The sequence below is a fragment of the Salvelinus namaycush genome, unplaced genomic scaffold (assembly GCF_016432855.1).
Source record: "Salvelinus namaycush isolate Seneca unplaced genomic scaffold, SaNama_1.0 Scaffold425, whole genome shotgun sequence".
Taxonomy (NCBI): Eukaryota; Metazoa; Chordata; class Actinopteri; order Salmoniformes; family Salmonidae; genus Salvelinus; species Salvelinus namaycush.
This window is the reverse complement of record NW_024061115.1, coordinates 130,225-150,000: the sequence shown is the minus strand read 5'-3', so window position 1 is coordinate 150,000 and position 19,776 is coordinate 130,225. Positions and strand designations below refer to the sequence as shown.

Below are 19,776 nucleotides of genomic sequence, written 5' to 3'. Positions count from 1 at the left end.
TTTCCTTCAGTCCTGGCAGTGACCAAACCCTTAAGGTAAAGCTCCTTGGTGTCTGCGACATAGCAGGCGTTCTTTGAATCAAAGGGTGCGGTTTGTGCCTCCATCCTCTCCTTCTCAGGCTTACGGAGGTATATGGCAGCCTTGCCGTAGATCTGCATCTCCGCGTCCGTACTCATGGTGACGGATCACTAGGAAAGAGACGAAACAAGAAACATGATTGACTCTGTGGTGCTTCCTCCACAGTCAACAGAGTTGTGAGTGGCATCTCTCACAGAACATTTGTCACTTTTCTTATGAAGACTCAAACTATGTCTCACCTTGTTTTTCCCCTTCTACAGATGAATTTGTACTTCTTGGAGAACCCTGGGAAACATTAGGTTGTTGTGAATACGCACAAGTCTAAAGCTATTTCATTTAGCCCCCGAAGAGGTAGAAAACATTTAGAATGGTATAATTCAACACAATCATTACAGCCTTGTCCAATTCAGCTACAGGTGCAACTGGTAACTTTCATTTTCCTGGTGACAACTCACTTAACTACACATTCGGTCAAGAATTCAAATAAATACCCCCTGAAAACCCATTTGCATTATAGACCAACCCCTCAATTTACAAACAGCAGGAGCACCACTTTTGGCCCGTAAATAAAAGCTACATGTTTCAAGTAAAACACATTTAAAGTAAAAACATTTTAAATGAATGCCAATTGATTGCATATTGTAAAATCTGACAATGCAGAAATAATGTAAATAGCTAAATGCAGAAGTCAACTGAAACAGTGCAGTTAGCTACCGCCTCACATGCTGAGTGCTAAGATGACACAAATGTAAACATCTAAGGAGGTGGAGAGTCTTACCACAGAGGAAGAAGGTGTCTGACTTATGGATGCTGGGGTCTCTGCCTGCTTATATCTGGTTGAAACTGCCAACCAAGCAAAAGTTAATTATGGACCGCTCTGGTAAAGGAAATGAATTGGATGAGAGACCTCTGTATTTCTGTGTCTCACTAGCGCCACCAACTTGCAGGAGAACCACACTCCAATTACATGACTTTTTAATGCAATATTTATCTCTAAATTAAATTGAGTTGACATCAATAAGAGATGTCATTACTAATAATTATGACAGTATCAAAAGTTTGAGGTATCAGATTGACTCCAATGTTTCTACCATTGTCCCTGAAAATACTGTAATTGAGTTCCTGTTCACCCAATACCATCAAAAACATTTCAGAATAATCTCACCTTATTTAATTCAATTTTAGTTACATTCATCTTTATCAACAACTTAATATTTGTATTTTGACCGATTTTTTAAAATATTTTGCTTGCAAACAAATCTGAGCTGTCTCCTCAGTCACCTCATACTTGTGATCTATCATATTAAATACATATTTAAAAGCTTCAACAGAAACATTTAGGCTTTCAGTTACAACTCATAAAAGTGTTAAATCAACTATGTACTTATTTATCTACAGTATGATCTATTGAAGATGCTGCAGGAGCTTTTATTTGTCTCACATTTCAGTTGTCTAAAACGGTCCAGGAGGGTTCTTAAGGCTTACATAACATCAGTACAGTATTTCAATCATCTCATATTTCTGACAGGCATGTAGCGGCCTCAAACTTGTATTACACTCTGAGGTAAACCGTTTAGCAGCTGGCTTCTATAAAACTGCTATAAAGTGAATAGGGGATAGTTACAATAAAGTAACAGATTCCTTTCCATTTCCATTACATTTTAATTAATCCTTTACAATACAGTTTTAATATCTTTCTAACAGACAGCTCTAGCAACTTGTGAGGGAGCCACCATCAGCAGAGACATTTCTTTAAACTATTTTTAATACATGTAATTCAGCAATGTAATGCACACACACTAGATGTTAACGTATTTAAATGCATGTAAATTGAAAAGTATTTTATCTGTAATGTCTTTTTTGGTTATGTGTCGGACACCAGTAAGACTAGCTGTCACCATTGGCGTCGGCCAATAGGGATCCTAATAAATCACATCAGGAAGTTCTTCCTTCAAGTCAGGCATTTCACATTCTTCAATATCTATCTCATCTTTGCTGTTTTCAAACCTCTGCATTTAATAGTCATTTAAATGTTCTTTGTGTCTAATATGGTACAGCTAAATTAACGTTCAATAGGGTGACGTTCAGACAGAAATGTATTGTGTAGAACAGATAAGACTGTCTGTCAGGTAGAATAGAGAATCATGTCAGCTCTATTCAATACGTTTCTATCAGCAATGTTGAGAACATTTCACCTGAATACCTCCTGTTTGTTCTGTGAGCGGTGTCCACCCAGCACATCAGTACCAGAAGCCCCATAGGGGAGAGTTGCTGGATGCACTAGTTGAGCGGTGTCCACCCAGCACATCAGTACCAGAAGCCCCATAGGGGAGAGCTGCTGGATGCACTAGTTGAGCGGTGTCCACCCAGCACATCAGTACCAGAAGCCCCATAGGGGAGAGCTGCTGGATGGACTAGTTGAGCGGTGTCCACCCAGCACATCAGTACCAGAAGCACCATAGGGGAGAGCTGCTGGATGGACTAGTTGAGCGGTGTCCACCCAGCACATCAGTACCAGAAGCCCCATAGGGGAGAGCTGCTGGATGGACTAGTTGAGCGGTGTCCACCCAGCACATCAGTACCAGAAGCCCCATAGGGGAGAGTTGCCGGATGCACTAGTTGAGCGGTGTCCACCCAGCACATCAGTACCAGAAGCCCCATAGGGGAGAGCTGCTGGATGGACTAGTTGAGCGGTGTCCACCCAGCACATCAGTACCAGAAGCCCCATAGGGGAGAGCTGCTGGATGGACTAGTTGAGCGGTGTCCACCCAGCACATCAGTACCAGAAGCCCCATAGGGGAGAGTTGCTGGATGGACTAGTTGAGCGGTGTCCACCCAGCACATCAGTACCAGAAGCCCCATAGGGGAGAGCTGCTGGATGGACTAGTTGAGCGGTGTCCACCCAGCACATCAGTACCAGAAGCAAAATAGGGGAGAGTTGCTGGATGGACTAGTTGAGCGGTGTCCACCCAGCACATCAGTACCAGAAGCACCATAGGGGAGAGCTGCTGGATGGACTAGTTGAGCGGTGTCCACCCAGCACATCAGTACCAGAAGCCCCATAGGGGAGAGCTGCTGGATGCACTAGTTGAGCGGTGTCCACCCAGCACATCAGTACCAGAAGCACCATAGGGGAGAGCTGCTGGATGCACTAGTTGAGCGGTGTCCACCCAGCACATCAGTACCAGAAGCCCCATAGGGGAGAGCTGCTGGATGCACTAGTTGAGCGGTGTCCACCCAGCACATCAGTACCAGAAGCCCCATAGGGGAGAGCTGCTGGATGCACTAGTTGAGCGGTGTCCACCCAGCACATCAGTACCAGAAGCCCCATAGGGGAGAGCTGCTGGATGCACTAGTTGAGCGGTGTCCACCCAGCACATCAGTACCAGAAGCCCCATAGGGGAGAGTTGCTGGATGGACTAGTTGAGCGGTGTCCACCCAGCACATCAGTACCAGAAGCCCCATAGGGGAGAGCTGCTGGATGCACTAGTTGAGCGGTGTCCACCCAGCACATCAGTACCAGAAGCCCCATAGGGGAGAGCTGCTGGATGCACTAGTTGAGCGGTGTCCACCCAGCACATCAGTACCAGAAGCCCCATAGGGGAGAGCTGCTGGATGCACTAGTTGAGCGGTGTCCACCCAGCACATCAGTACCAGAAGCCCCATAGGGGAGAGTTGCTGGATGCACTAGTTGAGCGGTGTCCACCCAGCACATCAGTACCAGAAGCCCCATAGGGGAGAGTTGCTGGATGCACTAGTTGAGCGGTGTCCACCCAGCACATCAGTACCAGAAGCCCCATAGGGGAGAGTTGCTGGATGCACTAGTTGAGCGGTGTCCACCCAGCACATCAGTACCAGAAGCCCCATAGGGGAGAGCTGCTGGATGCACTAGTTGAGCGGTGTCCACCCAGCACATCAGTACCAGAAGCCCCATAGGGGAGAGTTGCTGGATGGACTAGTTGAGCGGTGTCCAACCAGCACATCAGTACCAGAAGCCCCATAGGGGAGAGTTGCTGGATGCACTAGTTGAGCGGTGTCCACCCAGCACATCAGTACCAGAAGCCCCATAGGGGAGAGCTGCTGGATGCACTAGTTGAGCGGTGTCCACCCAGCACATCAGTACCAGAAGCCCCATAGGGGAGAGTTGCTGGATGGACTAGTTGAGCGGTGTCCACCCAGCACATCAGTACCAGAAGCCCCATAGGGGAGAGTTGCTGGATGCACTAGTTGAGCGGTGTCCACCCAGCACATCAGTACCAGAAGCCCCATAGGGGAGAGCTGCTGGATGCACTAGTTGAGCGGTGTCCACCCAGCACATCAGTACCAGAAGCCCCATAGGGGAGAGCTGCTGGATGCACTAGTTGAGCGGTGTCCACCCAGCACATCAGTACCAGAAGCCCCATAGGGGAGAGTTGCTGGATGCACTAGTTGAGCGGTGTCCACCCAGCACATCAGTACCAGAAGCCCCATAGGGGGGAGCTGCTGGATGCACTAGTTGAGCGGTGTCCACCCAGCACATCAGTACCAGAAGCCCCATAGGGGAGAGCTGCTGGATGCACTAGTTGAGCGGTGTCCACCCAGCACATCAGTACCAGAAGCCCCATAGGGGAGAGTTGCTGGATGCACTAGTTGAGCGGTGTCCACCCAGCACATCAGTACCAGAAGCCCCATAGGGGAGAGCTGCTGGATGCACTAGTTGAGCGGTGTCCACCCAGCACATCAGTACCAGAAGCCCCATAGGGGAGAGTTGCTGGATGCACTAGTTGAGCGGTGTCCACCCAGCACATCAGTACCAGAAGCCCCATAGGGGAGAGTTGCTGGATGCACTAGTTGAGCGGTGTCCACCCAGCACATCAGTACCAGAAGCCCCATAGGGGAGAGTTGCTGGATGCACTAGTTGAGCGGTGTCCACCCAGCACATCAGTACCAGAAGCCCCATAGGGGAGAGTTGCTGGATGCACTAGTTGAGCGGTGTCCACCCAGCACATCAGTACCAGAAGCACCATAGGGGAGAGCTGCTGGATGCACTAGTTGAGCGGTGTCCACCCAGCACATCAGTACCAGAAGCCCCATAGGGGAGAGTTGCTGGATGCACTAGTTGAGCGGTGTTCACCCAGCACATCAGTACCAGAAGCCCCATAGGGGAGAGTTGCTGGATGCACTAGTTGAGCGGTGTCCACCCAGCACATCAGTACCAGAAGCCCCATAGGGGAGAGCTGCTGGATGCACTAGTTGAGCAGTGTCCACCCAGCACATCAGTACCAGAAGCCCCATAGGGGAGAGCTGCTGGATGCACTAGTTGAGCGGTGTCCACCCAGCACATCAGTACCAGAAGCCCCATAGGGGGGAGCTGCTGGATGCACTAGTTGAGCGGTGTCCACCCAGCACATCAGTACCAGAAGCCCCATAGGGGAGAGTTGCTGGATGCACTAGTTGAGCGGTGTCCACCCAGCACATCAGTACCAGAAGCCCCATAGGGGAGAGTTGCTGGATGCACTAGTTGAGCGGTGTCCACCCAGCACATCAGTACCAGAAGCCCCATAGGGGAGAGCTGCTGGATGCACTAGTTGAGCGGTGTCCACCCAGCACATCAGTACCAGAAGCCCCATAGGGGAGAGCTGCTGGATGCACTAGTTGAGCGGTGTCCACCCAGCACATCAGTACCAGAAGCCCCATAGGGGAGAGTTGCTGGATGCACTAGTTGAGCGGTGTCCACCCAGCACATCAGTACCAGAAGCCCCATAGGGGAGAGTTGCTGGATGCACTAGTTGAGCGGTTTCCACCCAGCACATCAGTACCAGAAGCCCCATAGGGGAGAGTTGCTGGATGCACTAGTTGAGCGGTGTCCACCCAGCACATCAGTACCAGAAGCCCCATAGGGGAGAGTTGCTGGATGCACTAGTTGAGCGGTGTCCACCCAGCACATCAGTACCAGAAGCCCCATAGGGGAGAGCTGCTGGATGCACTAGTTGAGCGGTGTCCACCCAGCACATCAGTACCAGAAGCCCCATAGGGGAGAGTTGCTGGATGGACTAGTTGAGCGGTGTCCACCCAGCACATCAGTACCAGAAGCCCCATAGGGGAGAGTTGCTGGATGCACTAGTTGAGCGGTGTCCACCCAGCACATCAGTACCAGAAGCCCCATAGGGGAGAGCTGCTGGATGCACTAGTTGAGCGGTGTCCACCCAGCACATCAGTACCAGAAGCCCCATAGGGGAGAGTTGCTGGATGGACTAGTTGAGCGGTGTCCACCCAGCACATCAGTACCAGAAGCCCCATAGGGGAGAGTTGCTGGATGCACTAGTTGAGCGGTGTCCACCCAGCACATCAGTACCAGAAGCCCCATAGGGGAGAGCTGCTGGATGCACTAGTTGAGCGGTGTCCACCCAGCACATCAGTACCAGAAGCCCCATAGGGGAGAGCTGCTGGATGCACTAGTTGAGCGGTGTCCACCCAGCACATCAGTACCAGAAGCCCCATAGGGGAGAGTTGCTGGATGCACTAGTTGAGCGGTGTCCACCCAGCACATCAGTACCAGAAGCCCCATAGGGGAGAGTTGCTGGATGCACTAGTTGAGCGGTGTCCACCCAGCACATCAGTACCAGAAGCCCCATAGGGGAGAGCTGCTGGATGCACTAGTTGAGCGGTGTCCACCCAGCACATCAGTACCAGAAGCCCCATAGGGGAGAGCTGCTGGATGCACTAGTTGAGCGGTGTCCACCCAGCACATCAGTACCAGAAGCCCCATAGGGGAGAGCTGCTGGATGCACTAGTTGAGCGGTGTCCACCCAGCACATCAGTACCAGAAGCCCCATAGGGGGGAGCTGCTGGATGCACTAGTTGAGCGGTGTCCACCCAGCACATCAGTACCAGAAGCCCCATAGGGGAGAGCTGCTGGATGCACTAGGTGAGCGGTGTCCACCCAGCACATCAGTACCAGAAGCCCCATAGGGGAGAGTTGCTGGATGGACTAGTTGAGCGGTGTCCACCCAGCACATCAGTACCAGAAGCACCATAGGGGAGAGCTGCTGGATGCACTAGTTGAGCGGTGTCCACCCAGCACATCAGTACCAGAAGCACCATAGGGGAGAGCTGCTGGATGCACTAGTTGAGCGGTGTCCACCCAGCACATCAGTACCAGAAGCCCCATAGGGGAGAGTTGCTGGATGCACTAGTTGAGCGGTGTCCACCCAGCACATCAGTACCAGAAGCCCCATAGGGGAGAGCTGCTGGATGCACTAGTTGAGCGGTGTCCACCCAGCACATCAGTACCAGAAGCCCCATAGGGGAGAGTTGCTGGATGCACTAGTTGAGCGGTGTCCACCCCGCACATCAGTACCAGAAGCCCCATAGGGGAGAGTTGCTGGATGGACTAGTTGAGCGGTGTCCACCCAGCACATCAGTACCAGAAGCCCCATAGGGGAGAGCTGCTGGATGCACTAGTTGAGCGGTGTCCACCCAGCACATCAGTACCAGAAGCCCCATAGGGGAGAGTTGCTGGATGGACTAGTTGAGCGGTGTCCACCCAGCACATCAGTACCAGAAGCCCCATAGGGGAGAGCTGCTGGATGCACTAGTTGAGCGGTGTCCACCCAGCACATCAGTACCAGAAGCCCCATAGGGGAGAGCTGCTGGATGCACTAGTTGAGCGGTGTCCACCCAGCACATCAGTACCAGAAGCCCCATAGGGGAGAGCTGCTGGATGCACTAGTTGAGCGGTGTCCACCCAGCACATCAGTACCAGAAGCCCCATAGGGGAGAGTTGCTGGATGGACTAGTTGAGCGGTGTCCACCCAGCACATCAGTACCAGAAGCCCCATAGGGGAGAGTTGCTGGATGCACTAGTTGAGCGGTGTCCACCCAGCACATCAGTACCAGAAGCCCCATAGGGGAGAGCTGCTGGATGCACTAGTTGAGCGGTGTCCGTCCAGCACATCAGTACCAGAAGCCCCATAGGGGAGAGCTGCTGGATGCACTAGTTGAGCGGTGTCCACCCAGCACATCAGTACCAGAAGCCCCATAGGGGAGAGTTGCTGGATGCACTAGTTGAGCGGTGTCCACCCAGCACATCAGTACCAGAAGCCCCATAGGGGAGAGTTGCTGGATGCACTAGTTGAGCGGTGTCCACCCAGCACATCAGTACCAGAAGCCCCATAGGGGAGAGCTGCTGGATGCACTAGTTGAGCGGTGTCCACCCAGCACATCAGTACCAGAAGCCCCATAGGGGAGAGCTGCTGGATGCACTAGTTGAGCGGTGTCCACCCAGCACATCAGTACCAGAAGCCCCATAGGGGGGAGCTGCTGGATGCATTAGTTGAGCGGTGTCCACCCAGCACATCAGTACCAGAAGCCCCATAGGGGAGAGCTGCTGGATGCACTAGGTGAGCGGTGTCCACCCAGCACATCAGTACAAGAAGCCCCATAGGGGAGAGTTGCTGGATGGACTAGTTGAGCGGTGTCCACCCAGCACATCAGTACCAGAAGCACCATAGGGGAGAGCTGCTGGATGCACTAGTTGAGCGGTGTCCACCCAGCACATCAGTACCAGAAGCACCATAGGGGAGAGCTGCTGGATGCACTAGTTGAGCGGTGTCCACCCAGCACATCAGTACCAGAAGCCCCATAGGGGAGAGTTGCTGGATGCACTAGTTGAGCGGTGTCCACCCAGCACATCAGTACCAGAAGCCCCATAGGGGAGAGCTGCTGGATGCACTAGTTGAGCGGTGTCCACCCAGCACATCAGTACCAGAAGCCCCATAGGGGAGAGTTGCTGGATGCACTAGTTGAGCGGTGTCCACCCCGCACATCAGTACCAGAAGCCCCATAGGGGAGAGTTGCTGGATGGACTAGTTGAGCGGTGTCCACCCAGCACATCAGTACCAGAAGCCCCATAGGGGAGAGCTGCTGGATGCACTAGTTGAGCGGTGTCCACCCAGCACATCAGTACCAGAAGCCCCATAGGGGAGAGTTGCTGGATGGACTAGTTGAGCGGTGTCCACCCAGCACATCAGTACCAGAAGCCCCATAGGGGAGAGCTGCTGGATGCACTAGTTGAGCGGTGTCCACCCAGCCCATCAGTACCAGAAGCCCCATAGGGGAGAGCTGCTGGATGCACTAGTTGAGCGGTGTCCACCCAGCACATCAGTACCAGAAGCCCCATAGGGGAGAGTTGCTGGATGCACTAGTTGAGCGGTGTCCACCCAGCACATCAGTACCAGAAGCCCCATAGGGGAGAGCTGCTGGATGCACTAGTTGAGCGGTGTCCACCCAGCACATCAGTACCAGAAGCCCCATAGGGGAGAGCTGCTGGATGCACTAGTTGAGCGGTGTCCACCCAGCACATCAGTACCAGAAGCCCCATAGGGGAGAGCTGCTGGATGCACTAGTTGAGCGGTGTCCACCCAGCACATCAGTACCAGAAGCCCCATAGGGGGGAGCTGCTGGATGCATTAGTTGAGCGGTGTCCACCCAGCACATCAGTACCAGAAGCCCCATAGGGGAGAGCTGCTGGATGCACTAGTTGAGCGGTGTCCACCCAGCACATCAGTACCAGAAGCCCCATAGGGGAGAGCTGCTGGATGCACTAGTTGAGCGGTGTCCACCCAGCACATCAGTACCATAAGCACCATAGGGGAGAGCTGCTGGATGCACTAGTTGAGCGGTGTCCACCCAGCACATCAGTACCAGAAGCCCCATAGGGGAGAGCTGCTGGATGCACTAGTTGAGCAGATGCCACTGTTATTAGACAGAATATATTTACTTGGCGTGTTTGTGGGTGGAGAGAACATCAACACCATGAGTTCATCAACACTAAGAGTTTATGACGTTCAAGTTATTTTAATGCGCAAAGATCTGGCATGATATTCGACCTGTGTTTTTGTATCAGAGGGACATAGTGCTGGTGTGGAATAAGAGCCTGCACACCATGCAGATGGGCTGTCCAGAACAGGAGTTCTGCAGGCTTCTAACATACTGTTAACTGCCAGATGTCATTAAACCGTTGAGTAAACTGACATTATAAAACTGTCATTGTACATATTTAACATATTTTGGCAGGACCTTGGGAGTATCGGACAGTAATTCTTGATCCAAGACATTTTAATAGTGCTTTCAACACTTACACTGCTCTCGCAAAGTAGTTTAATCACCACAGACAGGAGTTTGCCTGAGACTCGCAAGAGCCTTGGCACACGGCACCACTTTTTACATGATTCAAACCATTAAAATGTCACAGCCAGTCAAAATATATGACATGTCACATGCCATGGCATGGATCCCTAAAACAACCGAGCTGGACTTCATTCAGATCAAATTTTTCAGGTCACAAATCAATTCAATTCAGTTCAAATCAAATCAAAGGGCTTTATCGGCCGAAGCAAGTGAAATAGATAATAAACAAAAGTGAAATAAACAATAAAAAATGTCCAGTTAACATTACACTCACAAAAGTTCCAAAAGAATAAAGACATTTTAAATTACATAGTATGTCTATATACAGTGTTGTAATTATGTGCAAATAGTTCAAGTCCAAAAGGGAAAAGAAATAAACATAAATATGGGTTGTATTTACAATGGTGCTCGTTCTTCACTGGTTAACCTTTTCTTGTGGTAACAGGTCACAAATATTTGTATATATACTGCTGTGATGGCACACTGTGGTATTTCACCCAATAGATATGGGAGTTTGTCAAAATTGGATTTGTTTTAAAATTAATTGTGGGTCTGTGCAATCTCAGGGAGATATGTGCCTCTAATATATCTTGGTAAGTCTATTATGGGGGCCAGTGTCAGCAATGTGAGGACCTCGTGGTCCACTAACAAGGTCTAAATAATGTTCTGTAGCGGATCTCTCTGTGGTCCACATTACAGGTTATGAGGTCTTTTCAGCCTGCAGTGTGAAGTCAATGGAGGGCTAAATGGAATATTCATCTCAGACATTTACAAGGAAAAAACACATGGATCAAATAGCTGTTGTGTTTTTCTAGCGAGCTTTACAGACCTTTAGACAAACATACAACATGTTACAAGAAGTAGTCCAGATAATTACCCCCCTGTCAGTGAACCTCTCCAGCCAATGGTCACGTTCCAAAACTGGCTGTCACAATTACATGCAGCCGAAAGCCGTTTTGGAATGTGACCCTCTGACATAGAAATGTCAAAGTATCAAATCCCAACTGCTGAGCTGTTGTTGACACTCCAATTTCATCCCATACAGTCGATGGCAGAGTTACAGGAAGTACAGTATACCAAAGCAACAGATGATTTACGAGCCCAATATGGCCATGTTCAGTGTCAGAAATACATCCAGCTTCCACAGCAATCTCTAAGGTAATTGAACATTGCTTCATTGCTTTGTTGGCAGATCTGCTGCCATTTGAGCCGTGTTCCAGAGGATACGGCCTGCTTCTTTATGGACCGTTTTATTTTTACACTCACCAACTTGTTCATGGAATTAGGATCAGGCCACACCGTCGCCGCTCTCATCCTCCCAGAGCATGCCAACCTGTACACAGACACAGGGGAAATACTGGCCATTTAATGGTAAAACCCTGCCCCACTCTAGCATCTAGCACCTGGAAATAATCACAGTAGGTGACGCATGTCACACAGAGAACATACATAAAACTGAGAATCCCACACACATAAGAGTCTGGGGGAGCAGGGGACTCGTCCTAGCCAAGCCTTTAGAAGAGTCAGGACAAGTGACAGCCCAATCCACTAGATGGCCTGAGGCCAATGATCAACGTTTACAAGTGAAACACTTCACATCCAGGCACACTATTGGAAGACTGATTTAAATAATGGTGGAAATGCAAAGTGTTCCTGTCTACCTGTGAATGAGTTGAAAAGAAGCAGTTGAATAGGAGTTGAATAGAAGGAGTTGAATAGAAGGAGTTGATTAGAAAGAGTTGAATAGTAGGTTTTGAATAAAAGGTGTTGAATAAAAGGTGTTGAATAGAAGGAGTTGAATAGAAGGAGTTGAATAGAAGGAGTTGAATTGAATAGAAGGTGTTGAATAGAAGGAGTTGAATAGAAGGAGTTGAATAGAGTGAGTTGAAAAGAAGGAGTTGAATAGAAGGTGTTGAATTGAATAGAAGGTGTTGAATAGAAGGAGTTGAATAGAAGGAGTTGAATAGAAGACGTTGAATAGAAGATGTTGAATAAAAGGAGTTGAATAGAAGGAGTTGAAAAGAAGGAGTTGAATAGAAGGAGTTGAAAAGAAGGAGTTGAATAGAAGGTGTTGAATTGAATAGAAGGTGTTGAATAGAAGGAGTTGAATAGAAGGAGTTGAAAAGAAGGAGTTGAATAGAAAGTGTTGAATTGAATAGAAGGTGTTGAATAGAAGGAGTTGAATAGAAGGAGTTGAATAGAAGGAGTTGAATAGAAGGAGTTGAATAGAAGGAGTTGAATGGAAAGAGTTGAATAGAAGGAGTTGAATAGAAGGAGTTGAATAGAAGGAGATGAATAGAAGGAGTTGAATAGAAGGAGTTGAATAGAAGGAGTTGAATAGAAGGAGTTGAATAGAAGGAGTTGAATAGAAGGAGTTGAATAGAAGGAGTTGAATAGAAGGAGTTGAATGGAAAGAGTTGAATAGAAGGAGTTGAATAGAAGGAGTTGAATAGAAGGAGATGAATAGAAGGAGTTGAATAGAAGGAGTTGAATAGAAGGAGTTGAATAGAAGGAGTTGAATAGAAGGAGTTGAATAGAAGGAGTTGAATAGAAGGAGTTGAATAGAAGGAGTTGAATAGAAGGAGTTGAATGGAAAGAGTTGAATAGAAGGAGTTGAATAGAAGGAGTTGAATAGAAGGAGATGAATAGAAGGAGTTGAATAGAAGGAGTTGAATAGAAGGAGTTGAATAGAAGGAGTTGAATAGAAGGAGTTGAATAGAAGGAGTTGAATAGAGGGAGATGAATAGAAGGAGTTGAATAGAAGGAGTTGAATAGAAGGAGTTGAATAGAAGGAGTTGAATGGAAAGAGTTGAATAGAAGGTTGTCCAGTTTATCTGCCCGTTGTGGTCCTGGACCTCTATGACCTCTATGGCAGCTGTTATATCTGGGATGACTGATGATAGGAGCCTCTGCTTTATAGTCCTGCAACGTTTCCCACGGAAAGGGACATATTCTGAGGGATTTATATCAAACTGTCATAATAACAGTCAACTTTAATATCACAATCATCTCAATAATGATCGGAATCAGCGTTCTTGACTGGGCATATCTTTTTGTAAGAGTGTATATATGTATGTACAGTACCAGTCAAAGGTTTGGACACAACTACTCATTCAAGGGTTTTTCTTTAGTTGTACTATTTTCTACATTGTAGAATAGTAGTGAAGACATCAAAACTATGAAATAAAACATATGGAATCATGTAGTAACCAAAAAAGTGTTAAACAAATCAAAATATATTTTAGATTTTAGATTCTTCAAAGTAACCGCCTTGATGACAGCTTTACACACTCTTGGCATTTTCTCAAAAGTCTTGAAGAAGTTCCCACATATGCTGAGCACTTGTTGTCTGTTTTTCCTTCACTCTGCGGTCCAACTCATCCCAAACCATCTCAATTGGGTTGAAGCTGGGTGATTGTGGAAGTCAGGTCATCTGATGTAGCACTCCATCACTCTCTTTCTTGGTCAAATAGCCCTTACACCGCTTGGAGGTGTGTTGGGTCATTGTCCTGATGAAAAACAAATGATAGTCCCACTAAGCACAAACCAGATGGGATGACGTATCGCTGCAGAATGCTGTGGTAGCCATGCTGGTTAAGTGTGCCTTGAATTCTAAATAAATCACAGACAGTGTCACCAGCAAAGCACCCCTACACCATCACACCTCCTCCTCCATGCTTCACAGTGGGAACCACACATGCGGAGATCATTCATTCTCCTGCTCTGCATCTAACAAAGACATGGCGGTTGGAACAAAAATCAAAAATTTGGACCAAAGTCTCTTCTCCTTCTTTTTGGTGTCCTTAAGTTGTGGTTTCTTTGCAGCAATTCGACCATGAAGGCCTGATTCACACAGTCTCCTCTGAACTGTCGATGTTGAGATGTGTCTGTTACTTGAACTCTGTGAAGCATTTATTTGGGCTGCAATTTCTGAGGATTGTAACTCTATTGAAGTTATCCTCTGCAGCAGAGGTAACTCTGGGTCTTCCTTTCCTGTGGAGGTCCTCATGAGAGACAGTTTCATCATAGCGCTTGATGATTTTTTTGCAACTGCACTTGAAAAAACTTTCAAAGTTCTTGAAATTTTCCAGATTGACTGACCTTCATGTCTTAAAGTTATAATGGACTGTCATTTTTCTTTGCTTATTTGAGCTGATCTTGCCATAATATGGACTTGGTCATTTACCAAATAGGGCCATCTTCTGTATACCACTCCTACCTTGTCACAACACAACTGATTGCCTCAAACGCATTAAGAAGGAAAGAAATGCCACAAATGAACTTTTAACAAGGCACACCTGTTAATAATTGAAATGCATTCCAGGTGACTACCTCATGAATCGGGTTGAGAGAAATGCCAAGAGTGTGCAAAGATGTCATCAAGGCAAAGGGTGTCTTTCATAGTTTTTGATGTCTTCACTATTATTCTACAATGTTGAAAATAGTAAAAATAAAGAAAAACACGAATGAGTTGGTGTCCAAACTTCTGACTGGTACTGTATATCTTAAATGAGCACATTTTCATGAATTTGTCGATGTAATCATCAAGCCCATTCAAAGGATTAGGGGACAGGACCCGGAAGTATGACGTAGGACGACACAACTTGCACATCGTATTAAGAGCAGCTGCAATGGGGCTTGGGTGGCATGACGGTGCTGAAAGGAAGTCATGAATAGGTCTAGCATCACCGTCAGCACCCCCAGCATCACCATCAGCACCCCCAGCATCACCATCAGCACCCCCAGCGTCACCATCAGCACCCCCAGCATCACCATCAGCACCCCCAGCATCACCATCAGCACCCCCAGCATCACCATCAGCACCCCCAGCATCACCATCAGCACCCCCAGCATCACCGTCAGCACCCCCAGCATCACCATCAGCACCCCCAGCGTCACCGTCAGCACCCCCAGCATCACCGTCAGCACCCCCAGCATCACTGCCAGCACCCCCAGCATCACCATCAGCACCCCCAGCAGCACCGTCAGCACCCCCAGCATCACCATCAGCACCCCCAGCGTCACCGTCAGCACCCCCAGCATCACCGTCAGCACCCCCAGCATCACTGCCAGCACCCCCAGCATCACCATCAGCACCCCCAGCAGCACCGTCAGCACCCCCAGCATCACCGTCAGCACCCCCAGCATCACCATCAGCACCCCCAGCGTTACCGTCAGCACCCCCAGCATCACCGCCAGCACCCCCAGCATCACCATCAGCACCCCCAGCAGCACCGTCAGCACCCCCAGCGTCACCATCAGCACCCCCAGCATCACCATCAGCACCCCCAGCATCACCATCAGCACCCCCAGCATCACCATCAGCACCCCCAGCGTCACCATCAGCACCCCCAAGAAATCATGTGTTTTTCACGCATTAACTCCATATGCTGCAAATACCCCTACGCAACGACCCTCAGTTACCCTGCTGCCTCCACTTCCTCACACACTCTCTGATCCTTTTAATACTCAAACACACACACACACACACACACACACACACACACACACACACACACACACACACACACACACACACACACACACACACACACACACACACACACACACACACACACACACACACACACACACACAAAAACCACAGTAGTCCAGCCCATGGAGAAGCCCTTGCTGAGTCCTGCATTGATCCCTGTATCCTAAAACACTAACACACTTTGTCTATAAATAAACTAGCCAACCACCTGTCAGGGGAAGCCTTCCCTACATGTTGACTCACAGAGGTCAGGGTGGAGAGGTTAACTGTGGTTATTTAACTGTTTGTTTTGAACATTCTTCAGGCTCCTCCCATTTCCCTCCAGAATCTCTTTCAGGGATTCTACTAAACTGACATACGGAATTGTTTTAAGATGGTCATACCATGGATAATTTAGCTATTTGATTTTGATTTTTAGGAACCCTTTAGGTATACAACATATATTTAAAATGTGGCCTCTACTACAGTACTATAGCCCATAGATGCGGAAGTGCGACATAGTCAGATGCGGTGGTTTAAGACACGTCCAATGCAAAAAAACGGATATATCTAGATTAAATTGACCGATTTTTATGGGTAGTTTTTATTATGCTAATTACATTTATATCGGGGGCAGGGACATTGACCTTAGGGTGTAAACAATCTAGTTTGCTAGCACATTTTCTCGTCAAACTGTCAACTGAGTAGCTAGCGCTCAACACGTAAGAGACAAAAAAAAAAACATGAGAGCAAATAGATCAAATTTAACCGTTCATGACCATGAATTTGATATGTTTCTGATTTCAAACCACCTATGAATGTGGTTCAAATCTGATTTGAAAATGGTCTGTGATATCCAGCATCCTTGGGACGTCCCTAATCCCGTTGAAGTTTACATTTAAAATGGTTTAAGTTAAGGGTTAAGGTTAGGGTTAGGGTAAGGATAAGGGTAGGGGTTAGGGTTAGAGTTTAGGGTAGGGATTAGGGTTAGGGTAAGGATAAGGGTAGGGTTAGGGTTAGGGTTAGGGTTAGAGTTAGAGTTTAGGGTAGGGATTAGGGTTAGGGTAAGGATAAGGGTAGGGATAAGGGTTAGGGTTAGGGTTAGAGTTTAGGGTAGGGAATAGGGTTAGGGTAAGGATAAGGGTAGGGGTTAGGGTTAGAGTTTTGGGTAGGGATTAGGGTTAGGGTAAGGATAAGGGTAGAGGTTAGGGTTAGGGTTAGGATAAGGGTAGGGGTTAGGGTTAGGGTTAGAGTTTAGGGTAGGGATTAGGGTTAGGGTTAGGATAAGGGTAGGGGTTAGGGTTAGAGTTTAGGGTAGGGATGTCCCAAGGACCCCAGGTAGCACTGACCATTGAACATTTCAGATTCTATGTGTTTTTGGGCTTTTCAGACTGCAAGAAAAAGATCTGATTCGTGTCAGATATGCGAACAAATAGGATTATGGAGTGCGAGGGCAAGTTGAGCAGACACATTGATGCCATTTCAATGTTGTTGTTTTTTGATAGTTTCAGATTTAGTGTTCAACGTGTAAATAGGAAGAGTGAAGTGGATTATGAAAAGGTTCTGAAAGAGAAAACATGAACTACCTGAGAAAGGAAGGTTAGCTAGAAAGCCACAGTCTGTATGCCACATTATAGTAGCTATTACAAAGCTATACATACATGCATACATACAGTTGAAGTCGTAAGTTTACATACACCTTAGCCAAATACATTTAAACTCAGTTTTTCACAATTACGGACATTCAATCCTAGTAAAAATTCCCTGTCTTGGTTCAGTTAGGATCACCACTTTGTTTTAAGAACGTGAAATGTCAGAATAATAGTAGAGAGAATGATTTATTTCAGCTTTTATTTCTTTCATCACATTCCCAGTGGGTCAGAAGTTTACATACACTCAATTAGTATTTGGTAGCATTGCCTTTAAATTGTTTAACTTTGGTCAAACATTTCGGGTAGCCTTCCACAAGCTTCCCACAATAAGTTGGGTGAATTTCGGCCCATTCCTCCATACAGAGCTGGTGTAACTGTGTCAGGTTTGTAGGCCTTCTTGCTCGCACACGCTTTTTCAGTTCTGCCCAAAAATTGTCTATATGATTGAGGTCAGGGCTTTGTGATGGCCACTCCAATACCTTGACGTCGTTGTCCTTAAGCCATTTTGCCATACTTTTGGAAGTATGCTTGGGGTCATTGTCCATTTGGAAGACCCATTTGCAAACAAGCTTTAACTTCCTGACTGATGTCTTGAGATGTTCCTTCAATATATCCACATAATTGTCCATCCTCATGATGCCATATATTTTGTGAAAATCACCAGTCTCTCCTGCAGCAAAGCACCCCCACAACATGATGCTGCCACCCCCGTGTTTCACGGTTGGGATGGTGTTCTTCGGCTTGCAAGCCTCCCCCTTTTTCCTCCAAACATAACAATGGTCATTATGGCCAAACAGTTCTACTTTTGTTTCATCAGACCAGAGGACATTTCTCCAAAAAGTACGATCTTTGTCCCCATGTGCAGTTTCAAACCGTAGTCTGGCTATTTTATGACGGTTTTGGAGCAGTGGCTTCTTCCTTGCTGAGCGGACATTCAGGTTATGTCGATATAGGACTTTTTTTTACTATGGATATAGATACTTTTGTACCTGTTTCCTCCAGCATCCTCACAAGGTCCTTTGCTGTTGTTCTGGGATTGATTTGCACTTTTCACACCAAAGTACATGAATCTCTAGGAGACAGAAAGCGTTTCCTTCCTGAGCGGTATGATGGCTGCGTGGTCCCGTGGTGTTTATACTTGCGTACTATTATTTGTACAGATGAACGTGGTACCTTCAGGCTTTTGGAAATTGCTCCCAAGAATGAACCAGACTTGTGGAGGTCTACCATTTTTTTTATCTTTTACATCAATAGCAATCAATATTTAATCGTCACCTTGTTTAGTCTCATCTGAAAGTTGTAAATTCTTGGTTATCTTCACGAACCCTGGCTAACAAGTTGAATCAGCAAAACAAAATGTGGTTTAATTATTTATTTACTAAATACCTAAATAATCACACAGAATTACACATACACAGAATGTATCAGACATTGATTACAAATTATGTCATAAAGGAAAACGTCCTTAGCGGACGGAACAGATATGACAGTTGGTTACACTAAGAAAGGGGGTTGGGTTTTGAATGAAAGAGCGGGAAGACTGAGGAACAAAGGGAGAAGCTATGTCTCTATCGGGCCGTAGGCAGCTATGCTATCGTAAGTACAGTCTCTTATGCATTCTAAATTACCGCCCATTTGAAAAAGGAAAATGGAATAAATATTTACTCTGAGCCGCGCTTTGATCGGTTGGTCATAAATGGGAGGCCGGGTTGTCCTTTGAAGAATGTCTGATGGTAGAATGGATATTTGCGTCAATATTTGCGTCAATACAGGACTAAGATCGTTATCTTGTGGTAGAACAGATACTCTATCCGTCCTCTCCTAGCCCACGTCTACAGTTGCTGCGCTAATGCGACGGCTAGGAGGTATCACTTCTGTAGTGAATAAGAGTTCAAAGTTCAAACCAAGTTGCTATGCTATATGCTCATGCTATATTCTGGCTGGTATAGTCGAAATTCATCCTTCCGGCGTGTAGGTCGTCACCTTCACATTGAAATTCGATGCTAATTTCGTTAGGTTCTCTAAGGTTGGCTTAGATTGTATAGGTGGTCTTTGTCATTTCAACGTGGGGACCTCAAGTCCACACGTCCTTGCAACAGAAATTTACATTTTCGTCAAGGGGCTTATATAGGATTGGGAGAGAGGGCCATGTTTCATAGTTTTCACCCAGTGTCTGTTCACATGGGCGGGGCCTCTGAGTGAGCAGAGTGGTGTTCTTCTGACAAACCGTTCTCTCATTAAGAAACTAAAATTACATTTCATCTTTTCACAAATAGTTTCATATTTAAACATTTAAATTGCACAACAATTCCATGTGAATCTGAATTCGACTTTCCAAGATACAGTTTATGTCATCCTGTTATTAGTAGTAATGTCTCAGACAACAACTGATCTGAGATC

General features: G+C 47.2%; 1 protein-coding gene across 1 annotated transcript in view; it reads right to left on the bottom strand.

Moving 5' to 3' along the window:
- Positions 1-176, bottom strand: part of LOC120041252 (myosin heavy chain, fast skeletal muscle-like) — a 21,655-nt gene extending 21,479 nt beyond the window's left edge. Inside the window, exon 1 of the mRNA XM_038986190.1 lies at positions 1-176. This exon is cut by the window's left edge and continues 40 nt beyond it. Within this exon, the coding sequence (XP_038842118.1) occupies positions 1-176 (176 nt within the window).
- Positions 177-19,776: the final 19,600 nt, after the last annotated feature.